Source organism: Pantherophis guttatus, chromosome 2 (assembly GCF_059756535.1).
Source record: "Pantherophis guttatus breed Tessera chromosome 2, ASM5975653v1, whole genome shotgun sequence".
In the NCBI taxonomy this organism is placed as follows: Eukaryota; Metazoa; Chordata; class Lepidosauria; order Squamata; family Colubridae; genus Pantherophis; species Pantherophis guttatus.
The window spans coordinates 49,335,786-49,349,085 of NC_142064.1; the positions used below are offsets into that span (position 1 = coordinate 49,335,786).

At 34.0% G+C, this 13,300-nt stretch overlaps 1 protein-coding gene across 6 annotated transcripts in view; it reads left to right on the forward strand.

Moving 5' to 3' along the window:
- Positions 1–13,300, forward strand: part of FER (FER tyrosine kinase) — a 124,586-nt gene that overhangs the window by 83,275 nt on the left and 28,011 nt on the right. For all 6 annotated transcript variants that reach the window (XM_034432719.2, XM_087885949.1, XM_087885952.1 and 3 more), the window contains one exon: positions 151–245. In XM_034432719.2, coding sequence (XP_034288610.1) covers positions 151–245 — 95 coding nt within the window. The remainder of the gene's footprint in view (positions 1–150; positions 246–13,300) is intronic.

Sequence of the window (13,300 nt, forward strand, 5' to 3'; positions counted from 1 at the left end):
ATTCGGTAAAATCTTTCATGACTTGATTTGTCATTAAATTTCTTGGAAGAATAAATGTAAGTGAATGAACTTTTTTCTTATGATAAATTAAAGAGCATTTAGAGATTAATACACTACATTGATGTAAGGAAATTTTCTACCTTTTTTCAGAATACTCAAACAATATGACCATCCCAATATTGTAAAACTTATAGGAGTATGCACTCAAAGGCAGCCTATTTATATTGTGATGGAGCTTGTTCCAGGTAATGTTGGTTTATAATATTATTTGTAAATAATATATTTATATGCCATTTCTCCTCTATTTTTCTCTTTATTTCACTTTTGTATTTTGTTGTCTTGGACATGCATTTTATGCTTTTTAAAATACATCATTTTGGAATTTAAATGTGTGATTGATCAGATTAGATAAAAGTGGCTTGAGGAAATTCAAAATCATACTTATATTTTGCTTTTGCCAGGAGATGTAAGTAGTATCAAAACCATAGCTTTTAAATATATCTCATTGTAAATTTTTCTAGAACATGGAAATTTGCAAATCTTGGCTGATCCATGTTACTTGTAAATATTGAATATTCAATATAAAAAAAAAGTAAAAAATGCCTCTGTTGTATGAGATCTATTAAAAGTATAAAGAAATATTGATTAATATGTCAAGTTCATGTAAAAGAAACAAGGTTGAAAGTTAAGAGAAGCTATATTGCAGGATTGTTTTCACGTATTTTTCACATGGTGATCCCTATGCATGAATTCTTATATTTGTAATGCTAATTTGTTGCAAACATTGATACGTTTTGCAACCAATGTGCATGTTGTCATAGAAAACAAAATTAATCCTAATGTCCCTTTTACAAACAAAACCCCATTCTTTAAAATTTGGTTTTGGAGCAAATGGTTGTATTTTTGCTAACTGCATTTGTATATATTTATTTGTGCACAACATATTTCTGGTTTGGTATGTATGTTTTGGAGAAAAAGAATAATTAATATAGAGAAGAGAAAAGAATTGGAAGCCACAAGATGAATATTTCATTTAGTTCTTTAAAATGGGTGTTGAAATGATTTTATATGCAGCAACCATTGATGGCTGCTGGTAGGTTTTACTCTAATATAGAGTAAAGTTTTCCATTGTGGGCTATACATAAAATAGTCCACAGTAAGTACGTTTTGATATAGTAATTATCAAAACTTTAATCAGGTAAGTAATTCACTAAATGTCATAAAATTAAAATTCAAAAATTCATAATTGTATGATACAATAAAATATCCATAAAGGATAAAAATTAATAAAATAGATAGCAAGGTCAGTCTTCTAATGCTACTCTTACTATTTCCTAAGATGGTCACAGTAGCCCACTTGAAATCTTTGGCTTCACTTTATTAAATGTTGTACAACAAAAAATGTTTTTAGTGCCTTCTTTTCTAAGAAGGCACTAAAAGCTACAAAAGACAAAAACCAGAAAAACATGATATGTGAAGTCTTATTCCCCAGTTTCTGATGTGCTTTGTCTGAAAGGACTGTTCCTGTTGCATAATCACAAGATATTGAAATTTAATTACTGCTTGTATTTGTGCCGAGAAATAGATAATGTACGATATGAAAAGTGAGGTCAAAAAACATAAGAGGTTATTAGAGGCTATGGACGATAAACTCAACTAATTTTGCCATATAAAGCTTCAACTACAATTGCAAATTGTGAAATGGCAACGGTAAGGGGAAGAATGGGTTAAAAAGTAGAGGTGCATTCATAATGTCTCTTTGAGTGAGTTCAACATTTCATAGACTTAATTCAATATATTTAATAATTTTAATACCCACATTTTTTTCATTATGTTTTTAGTCTTGGTTCAATTTATTTTATGTGACCCAAAATGTTTATTGATAAATATTTTAGTGTCACATAAGTTAATTCTAACATGGATTTTCTTCACTTTTGGATTGCATTGCTACTGTAGTTTAATCTTGAAACCAATGAAAGAGTTTAAGGTACTTATTTGCAGTAGCATTAGTAGAATATACCTATTATAGTTTATTATCAAAAGCATTTTTTTCAACGCTGTCTACTATTCCTGCCAGTATGTATTAAAATTCTCTATCTAAAAATGTGTACTAATAGTAAGCTCACTCTATTAAAACATAATAAATTATATAAAAATCTTCTGTGATTATATTTGGTATCTTTGGTTGACAGATTTGTAAAATGAGTATCAGGATGGGGACATGATTATATTTTTGAAAATTAGCCTTCCCCTAAGCTCTAGGTAGCCAACCATTCTTTTTCCAGTCATAGGAAGCAATGCATATAGGTAGTATCATTCAGAAGCTCACACCTATAGTGTCTAGAATGAAAACCAAGTCATTACACAACTAATTTCTTACAAATAAAAGGCAGTGTTATTAAAGTTAGTGTACGATTAAAAAAAAAAAAGAACCAGCAGCAAGAGATCAGTTCTTGCAGACAAAAAATAGAAACACAACTAGAAGTGAAATGTAATCAGGAATCAAGATTAAATGTCATACAAAAGAGTAGTAACTATCAGTGTAAACAAAGCATGCACTGCACTAGGAAACTTAAATATAATTTTTATTAAGAATTTTAATTACATACAACAATAAAAACCAAATGTAAACTAAACTTAGAGAAAGACAAGCCAATGGAAAAGAAAGAATTGGAAGGAAGGAAGGAAGCTGTGGTTTCATATTTCAGCCAATAGAATACTTGTTAATTTGTTCCTTTTAAATGCATATTGTTTCCACACAATGTAATATAGATTTAATCCCTTGTAAATCATTGGCTTTTTTTGCTAACAACATTGTTATATGGTATCGTGCTCTGGAAAGAGGTCCTAAAACAGCATCTAGTGTGACTAAATCAACATAACAACGTATAGCTATGAATATCATGCCAATGCACTTTTTATGATTTGTAATATTTCAATCTTTATTCCTGTTGGTTTCATCCTTCAAAATACTGATGATGTTGTGTTAGTGTGTACTTTAAAGTGCTATTCCACATTATTTGCTTGGTTGTGGTGATATTTCATTTCATGCTTAATGTTCTAATCCAAATGAGAACAGAAGAGCATAACCTGTCATAACATAATCACACTGAATATACATTAATACTTGGAATCAGGTCTTCAGGTTGCACATTACTAAATTGGAATTTAGTACATTAAATCCATGAAAACAGGAGAAGCTCCTGTGTAGTTGATTATCCTGTTTTGTACTCTTGGAGGAAACTGAAATCTTTGTAGGTAGAGGTTCTTATTTTGTTTCCAATCTCCTACACTTTGTGAGCCTTCATTCAATTTTCTAGATAAACACTGATGCAGTGATCTGGGCACATAAATTACACATAGTTCTTGTTTAGGAACCACAATTGGAATTAGCAATTCAGTCATTAAGCAAAGCAGTCACTAAGTGAAACTGCAATTTCACTTTTCTTTGCTTTACAGACCTGTGATGTAATGCAAGGATTGGTCATAAAGTTACTTCTACATCACTGTTGTAATTGCAAACAGCTGTTAAACAGGACAGTAGATAAACAAGGAGAATGTGTGTGTGTATTTGGGTATATAATGAATGTTTATCCAAATAAGTAGAATGGCTGTGTATAAAAGCATACTTCTGCCTACTTTCTTATATGAAAATAAGAGTGGGTATGTCAGAAGAAACAAAATTGAGCTGAACGCAGTAGGAATGAGATACTTAGGAAATGTATGTGGTTAAAAAAAAAACAAATTTAATCAGTGTATGTGAATTGAAACAAAGGAAGAAAGAGTGAATGGGTCAAGAAGAAATGAAAATCATAAATAGTGATTTAATGGAGTGAAGAGATCCTCAGAAATGAAAAAGTCAACCTTTTTAAAAACAAAAGATAATCCTTTCTTACAATCACAATTGAGACAGGAATTTCCACCACTAAATGATGTGGTGCTAAAGTGAGACATCGCCTTCCCCATTAGCAGGTGCGAGTTGGACAGGATGAAGATGTGCTACTTTAAGAATTGCAGCCACTTCTAAAATGGTGTCTGCTTCCCAGATGACATCATATGGCCTCTGTATAGGAAGGTCATGTGGCAGATCAGCTGCTTCTCCTTTCCAAAAGCAATCTTTGGAAAAAGTAGGTGGACTGAGATATGATATGAGACAGGAGGTTGTAAGACCCAATGGGGCAACAAGCACATCTAAGGCCTGTGAGGACCCAACCAGTTACGAGGTAGATGCAAGGTGAACCCAGTGAGAAAAGATTTTGGTTGTTAAACAAGGCAACCATGTGGGCAGCCTCACTTAACTACCACTATGACTTATTATCATAATAGGTAGACTCCATTAAGGTCATAAGTCAAGGACTATTATAAAACATTGTGAAATATAAGTATATGTGATAAAATCTTTCCTGTGCTGATGTTTGTCTGCTATACAGTTCCGTATGGGGTATTTTCAAGGCAGATATCCCAACTTTTCTACTGAAGGAAGCACATTAGAAGGTCTGTCATTGTTGCAGTCATTGAAGAATCTGGCAAGAAAGTATCTCTGAAATGATTACCCAAAAGGACACAGGTTGTTTAGTAATACATTTTTGTATCTTTCTCCCCAAGCCATTTCATAGGTCACTGACAATCCATTTAAAGTGATCTCAGATACTACACATACTGAATTCCTCCCACCCTATATCTGTTAAAAGTCCTTTCAGAATTGTTCATAGATTTCAGATGATGTTGGTTTTCTCCTAATTTAGAGGAATTTTGCTGTAAAGAGTTCCAAGTTACATACAAGTAGAAAATTTACTGTGTAAAGTATATATAAATATCAGATACAATGAAGTATAAACATAGCATAGTAGTTAACTTTTCAATAATAATTAGATAACCATCCTCCAGAGCAGTGGTCCCCTAACATTTTGGACACCAGGGAGTTTTTTCTTTAGGGATGTGGTTTCGCATGCTGCTTTCATCCCATGGATGAGGCTTTGCTTGTTTGTGTGGTCCCATTTCTGGCATGCCGCGGCCTGCTACCAGTCCAGGGGCCGGGGGTTGGGAACCCTTGCTCCAGAGAATAGACTAAACTTGTAATAAATGTTATCTCTTTGCCAATTTATAACCAGAAAATCCTGTTCTATGTGAAATCTGAGGCAAAGGGGAGGTGATTTAATCCCACTTCCCAGTTGCTGACTCTGCCATTTCTACCTAATTTTAAAGGGAGAAACATTTTTTTTCCAACTAGCAGAAAGTGAGTTTTGGGTAACATCCTTGCCTACATGATCTCCAGCCATGCTTTAATCAGAACCTGCCTGAGACAGGAATGTGTATACCCTGACAGGAAAATACCTGTCTATCTTGAACATCTGGTAGCATCATCCTACATCCAAAACAAAATCACATCTCAGCCCTCTTGCAGACACACACCTCACCTTTATTATACCTATTTATTTCGTTGCTGTTTGAAACTGAACTGTATCCCTGTAGTCAGCACTGTAGTACCAAATATATTGAGTTCAAGAAGGCATTTGATGAATTGAATCATGACCTGAGAACAATCATTTCCATTTTTAGCCTCAACCCAGCTTTGATTCCTGGTAAAGGTTGCACCAGTAGAAGAGAAGTTTCCATTAAATAAAGACGCAATGCAGTGATCTTTTGTCTACCTGGGCACATAAGACGAGGGCAGGAAAAAAAATCCTTTTAGAAACAATAATGTACAACATTATTTTAAGTATGATATGCAATTAGTGAAAGATACCTTTATGTGTAATAATAGTGGTTTAGAACAACTCAATTTTTAGCCCTTTCTTAACATCTTTTGGCTCTCAGTACTGCCAAGCTGAGAAGGATTTTCTTCCTATCTTTCCTGCCTTCTGCCTGCAACAGATTGTTGCCAGACCTGCTGCTTCAGAAAATGTTATTATGTTAATGGGAATGGCTTTGAGGTTTTCCCTAGGTGAATTGGGAGGCGAGGGGAGGAGACCAAAAGCTACTCTCTTCCAGGGTTCTGTAATAATGTTGTGAAATTGCATTTTTTATTGGTGTTCTTTCTTGTTCTATGCTTTGTACCTGTAAAAGAAAAAGCAGCAGGATGTATATGTAGTTGATATGGGGAGAAGAAAAATCCCAGCAGCCCTTATTCTCTGTGCATTTTCACTCAGCTACCTGTGGCGGGAAATGATTAGTGCCGATCCAGTCCCTCCAGATCCTGAAGCTAATGATCTAATATCTCTCTCACACACACACACACATGGACAACTGAATTCAGGCTCTCTTCTGGGAAGCAGTAGTTTTGTTTACTATTTGTCTGCTTGGTTTGCTATCTTAATTATTAAGATCATATTTTTCAAGAGTATGACAGGCCAGCTCCTGAATCCTATGTATATGAGCATGTTTATTATCTGACTTAAATGGAAATGCCACATATTTCTTCCCTTCAGACATAAAGTTCAGTTTTTCAGGAATGCATTAAGAGTAAATACCACAGGAAGATTCAGTTCCTAATTCCTCTCATGAATCTGCTTTGCAAAATGAAGTCAAAAAAGGTATTCCATTGCCTGAGGTTTTCAATGCATACAAGCCTGTTCTGATATTCTTTAAAGAGGCAATAAAATATAAGTGTTATTACTGTGACAGAAAAACAGTGGTGGCTGTTGCATGTATTGACATTTTTTTCTCTCCAAACAAGTTGCCATAATATTCCGTACTGAAAAATGTACTTAAAAATTATTTGATGAAACATTAAGCTACCCCTTTGACTATAAAGACATAGAATAGATTGTGAACTGACAGTAGTCTTGACAAATTGGCAACAGAATGATCTTGTTTGCTTAAATTAGGATGCTAAAGAAGAAAATGTGGTGTATGGTTGAAACCCAATGCAGTTGACATACTGAAAACAAATTTTTAGGCTCAGAATATGTTCAAAGACATTGTGGATTTTTAAAATGTTAAACATCACAGAAGCCAACTTGACTAAACTCTTCTTCCTACTTTCTCAAGACCATTATTCCCAAATTCCCTGTGAGAAATCCCTGAAGAGAAGGGAGGACGCAAAAAGGCAGGCTGTAGCCACCATGAAAGCTTGACCAGTGCGATCCTTGCCTCAACAAAGTTATTGTTGTTAATCATTTACCTTGTGGGAAGCATTCTAGAAATGTCTTTGCTTTTGAATAATATTTATTGTGGTTTTATTTTAAGTTGTTTATATTGATTATAACCTGCTTTGGGACAATTTCTATCCTAAAAGATAGATTTTAAGTGCTTGTAATAAACAAATAATACATTATACTAATTCGTATGTGTTGACACCTGACTCTAGTTAGTAGATCTCAGACTGCAGTTATTAAAAGAAGAAAAAAAGATCCAATTAGCCTGAAATCTGCCTAGTTCTGAGAGAAATAATGCATACACTTAAAACACATGCAACAGAATGAACATCCATAGTGACAGAATAACAGAAATTTTCTCTTTTCCTTTCAATAACTAAACTATTCAAGCACTGAAACTAGAAAACATCAGTAGTTCGTATTTCTGTCAAAAAACAAATGTGTGATCTTGCTGAAAGAATTTTTCTTTGTACTCTATTGGAAGAGGAGCAGCAGGAAGAGAAGGAGGCCTTGTCAGTCATATGTGAGAAGACGACTCTTGACCATTTTTAACAGTTCATTTATTTCAAATACAGAGTTATCTGTTAACAGCTAGATCCTATGCATCACTGCACCATTTGTCAATGGGTTAAAAAGGCACATTAAACCCATAAAGACAATTGAGAAAAGCTGAGGAGGCCTTGGCAGGTCCAGAGCAGATTGTGTATGAATCATGGATGGCCAGAGAGAGCTTGGAGCCCAGCACAGCCTGTGTATGAGTCAAAGAAGGACATGGGAGAGGCCCGGCAGAGTATACACAGGCAGTGGGGTATTGTGGGTGAAAAATGGCAATCCCATGACTGTGGGTCCTTGCAACTCTGTAACTATATTACTATTTCTGATCTTAGCAAGTTCAAAAATATTCACAGGATTTCTTTTTTCATTATTTTGTGAAGTAATATTTGGTAGGGCTATGCACACACAACTCGGTTTTTAAAATTAGCTACAAAAACCTTGCAAACAATGTAGCTGTTTTAATGATAGCTCATTGCAAAATACCTCTTTCAAAAGCTTTTTACAGCACCAATATACAATCATATGTTACTGTTTTTATCATTTTTCCCTTATTTCTTATGCAATTGCTATTTGACAAAAGATTCCACATTTAAAGCAAAATTCTGTTTTTGTACAGAGAATCATGTGGAGTGGATTAGTTTGTACATACTGCATTGCTGAAGACTTTCCTGTAGAGTTTCTAGTTTTCTAGTCACTAATTTTAATTGATAACATTTAATTGATGAACTTGACACTGAATCCACAGTAGGAACCCATTAGCTACAGCAGTCAGGGAATTGATGAAATTGGATAGCAATTGGCAGCTGAACAGAATGGAAAATACTGTACAAGCTTAAATTTTACATGTAATTCAGTAGAAAAGTGATCAATAGAGAAAATAAAGAGGATTTATACAAGCCAAAGAAATCTCTTCAACTTTTTCTTTGACTGCTTCTATGAGTCTTATCTGACAAAACAAGTCCATTTAGAGCTATGCATTTCTGTTTAATACTAAATAGGTGAATCTAATATCTCTGCATTTTAGGTCTAGCATATTAATTCCTTGTAATTTTTATTAGCAATAGCAATAGCATTTAAACTTATATACCGGTACCACTCCAAAGCGCTTTACAGCACTCTTTAGGTGGTTTGTAATGTAAGCATTATTTGCCTATTGCCCCCAACAATCTGGGTCCTCATCTTGCCAACCTTAGAAGGATGGAGGGCTGAGTCAACCAATGGATCGAACTCCAGCCTGGTGACAGAGGTTGCCTGCAATATTGCACTTTAACCACTGTGTCACCAGGGTTTCTTATTGATCTCTTTACTCATCCTGCTGTCCAGCATGGTAGCTCACAGAATATTTGTTTTTTAGAAAGAAACAACATATTACATTCCCACATTTAAGATGGAAATTGCATTTAACACTGTTTCTTTAGTTAAAAATCATTTTGAAGAAGCAAGTACATTTTGCCCAATCAAATTAATAGTTTGGTCCAGAAAATGCAATTTCATTGTGTTAAGTGCTTTTTTGGTGTAAAAATAGGGTAAATATATGTAGCATTGAAGATATGATTTCCAAATAAAACTTCATTATGTTTCATTTCTAAGGGCATATAGGGTGTTTTATATCTCATGGCCAACTACCTGTGCTGAAACATGTAGGAATTTGATGACTGTTCAAATATCTTCCCATTAAAATTAATTATTTATATTTACTTAAATATATGTGACATAGGACATCATACTTTTCTGTGAGTCTGTCATAAAAGCAGCAAGACACCTAAATGTTTTGCTCTAGTGAGCTAATAGCTTAGGTTTCCCTAGGAAGATTTATCTACAGGAGAGAGAAACAAGGATGATTAAGCTGGAAAGGAAAAATCCAAGAGGAAATCCAGGAGAAAACTGTGGAAAGGACGAAGAGTTTAGCTGATGATAAGATGAAGCTAGACAGCCTTGGCTACTGAATATTTATGGTCCAGTTTATAAATAATGTTGGCTGATAAGCCTGAGGGAACCTGGACATTATTACACCAATATATAATATTGTTTATTAGAGGGAGCTGAAGACACCCAAAGTGTTCTAGGACATCTTTGATTCCCAGAGTGAATTACAGGATTGAATATAATCCAAGATGAAGTAGGTTGGTGGACTTCTACCCTTTCTAGATGGCTATCCAGAAGTTGAAAATAGAGGAAAGATAAGAAGCCAAAGTATAAAATTCACCCAGAAAAAGGAAGAATCCATCTGGTATCTTTGGCCCTTTATCTCTAAGTAGAACATAGGACCAGTTAGACGATGTTACGCCAACATTATGATTTGCACACCTATACAAAGTTAGAAAATGTATACTGCAATATTTGATAGGTGGGGGAAGGAAAGTTCAGTTGCAACACCTTTTGAAATTCTAGCAGCTTTTTGCTTTGCCCACCATATGTATGTTTATAGTGGTAGACCATAGACTTTTTAATTCAAAAATCCCTTGTGCTAGGAGAAGAATATTTCAGCTGATACAACATACAGTATGTCTGATTTTATTTCATCCCCTTTCTCCTCTTTATATGTGCATATATGCCAATAGCATGCATAAACCATTTCAGACTTCAAACTTCAATTTCCAGTAAGATATGTTCATGGATCTGCAGTGGGATAGAAAGCCTTGTTCCATGTACTGTAATACAGACTGGGCCTAGGCCATTAAATTCAGATTCTGATAGAGGTTGTTTGTTTCTTCTATCAAGTTACTTTCATTTCAAAAACAATATAGTTGTTCCACATAGTCTATTTCAGATTCATACTGCTTGCTGTTATACTGTAAATCGTGGTGTTTTCATAACATATATTCTCAATAAATGTAACATGATGATAGTATTAAAACTTTTTTTCTCAGAGGGCAGTAAAAAAAAATTTCACAGCTAGCGATATGGAATGAAAGTGCTCTAGTGAAATCCTCTTAGCTTAGCTTTGAAGTATTAATGTGCCCTATTCCTTATGAAGATGGATTGCGATGATTTTTGCTACAGTTGATATAAATGTCTGAGTTTATCAGTAGAATAATCCCTTTATATTAAAGGATAGGCAATTAGGTGTTAATTCATGTCACAGTGCTGAGCATAATCAAGGTCTAATAGGAGTTGGTATCACATCTTGTTTTCGGCACTTTCATAATGTAAATTACCCTTTTCCTTACCTAAATGCTTCCTTTGTGATGGAATAGAACATATAATATTTTACATGTTGCAACATAAATCTTCATAAAACATCTTTTAAATGGCAGATGGATCAATTAAAAATTATAGAAGGGGCACTGATGAAGATCTTCAAACACTGTTCTCTTTAGGCTGCCTTTTCAGCAAGCTATAAGGAATGAATAATGGCCAAGTATATAAATCCTATTTTTCTAAGTTACTTATGCCATAAACAAAAGATAGTCTGACGTGAAATGTGATAAAACAAAACATGATTAAAAAGAATGAAATATTCCTATTCCACTGATTTCTTACATACTGCTTGGAAGTTAGTTCTTTCAGACTTTGTTCTTTTTTGTTGTTTTATTTTTCTAATCAAGCCATTCAAGAGTCAGGCTGATTTTTAGTTATGTGTAGTTTCCATTCTTTACAGATTATCTGCTTTCTCCTGAATTTGACAGTCTGCAGTTGGTCTCCTTATGAACAGTTTGAAAGCTGATATGCTAACGAATTTACCTGATGGTATCATGCCTGAATCCAGGAGTCTTGGCTAGTTTGACCAAACACAACATATGAATATTCATCTTTGTTTATTTGTAGTAAGATGAATTGGAGCACAAAGGTTGGTTAGACCTGAGAGTGCAAGGTTGAGTACCAGTGGTCCACCATGTTGCTGCTGAGAGGTGTGTGAAATGGTAGCTTTATCACACATCTAGCTTACGTTCAGTTTCTAACCAATTTCATCATTTTTTCACAAGTATCATTTCCAAACAAGATATTCTCCATTCTTTAAGACATATGTCTTGGATTTTTGTGTCCTTAAGTAAAATTTTGGAAAGCGTGAGAGCTAGTATTGGATTTAAATCAAGCAATTATTTCTTACAAGTGCACCTGTCTTATTGACTTATTTGGAAATTATGGCTTCCTATGTCAAGACTCTATCATATTTGTTTATTTATCTAATGAAACTTTTCTTCTGACTGAATAGGAGAATATATTTTTTGATTATATCTAGCCACATTTCTCATTTTACCAAAAATCTGCACAATCGATGGTGGCAATGGGAGCTGTAGTGGAAAGGGAATATCATAGAAATCCCATTATTTCTAGAATGATCATATCACTCAGAACATGAGGAAGACATAACATTATTTAATAGAAAAAAGTTCTTTCAAAGTGTTCTGCCAAACTGGTTACACATTTTAAATAAAACTTCATCTTAAGGTGATTTGGGGAAGTTTTCAACAAGATTGATGCAAAAGCTTGAGAAGAATGCCCCAGTTTATTATCATCAAAGAACAAATGCCATATGGTTAGAAGGTAGGAGGTGTAGGATCCCTTATGCCTAATTTCATAAGGTTTTATTTTTGCTCATTTGGTTTGCTGTTTAAACTATTGTAAATTACCTTGAGTAATATGAGTGTATTAGTGAGATGCTAAATCTATATATAAATAAATTCATCTAATCCCATGTATAACTTATTTTTAGGGGCTTGACTATAACCATATTTATGGCTAGTGGAGCATGAAATATTTTATGTAAATGCAATCTACAACTGTAACACTTTTTTTTACATCCATTTTCTAAAGAAGCTCATAATTACACACTTGAGGCTATGTAAAAGCACTTGGGATGTTTTTATTATTATTATTGTTTAAGTGACTAATGATGAGCTGAATTTTATTTACAACTCTCCAGTATTTCAGTCTGATTCATAAATGTGATGGCATTTTTACTGAAGTCATAAATTAGAACCATATAATCTGTGGTAGGCAATATAGGTGAGAACACAACCAAAGGGTTTAATAGGGCAGTTTGTTTTCTTGAAAGCTTTAACTAAACAGTGTGTAATTAAGTTATCACCTCTTGAGTCTTTCTATGTATGGAAGCCTGGTTCTTTGGAACACTTGGTAAAAATTTCAGAATTTGGTAATTAAGCTAATTTCTCTCACACTCATGCCAGTTTTATATGAAGGCAGTTGTTAATGATTTCATATAATAAATAAACACATCTCTGCAGTTTGAAATATTTTGTGTTAAAAGCAAATCTTTGTAAAAAACAAACGCCTGATTTAGATTCAGGAGAATTAATTAGCTTAGAATAAAATAATGCCTGTGTTGTTGTTTTTTATTCCTACTTAATATATGTATATTTATATGAATGTACTACAGAAAAAGGATGTTTCTTTTAAAGCAGGGGAGACTTAAAGCAGTTTTTTTTTCCTTTTTGGGAATGCATTTCTAATTTAATTTTGGACCCTATGGGTGTTGCATGAAACTGGGAGATATGGCACCTAAAATTAGAATTCTTCCCTTTTTGGCAGTTTAAATAAAGTAAGACCCTTAAGCCTCATTTAAGACTATTCTGCTTCTTAGTTGTAAAATAAGATAGAAAGGAAATTTTAGGGGCTCTACAGATGCTGGAAACCCTATATAAGCTACAGTTTACTTACCCCTGCTGTGATCTATCCCAGGGCTA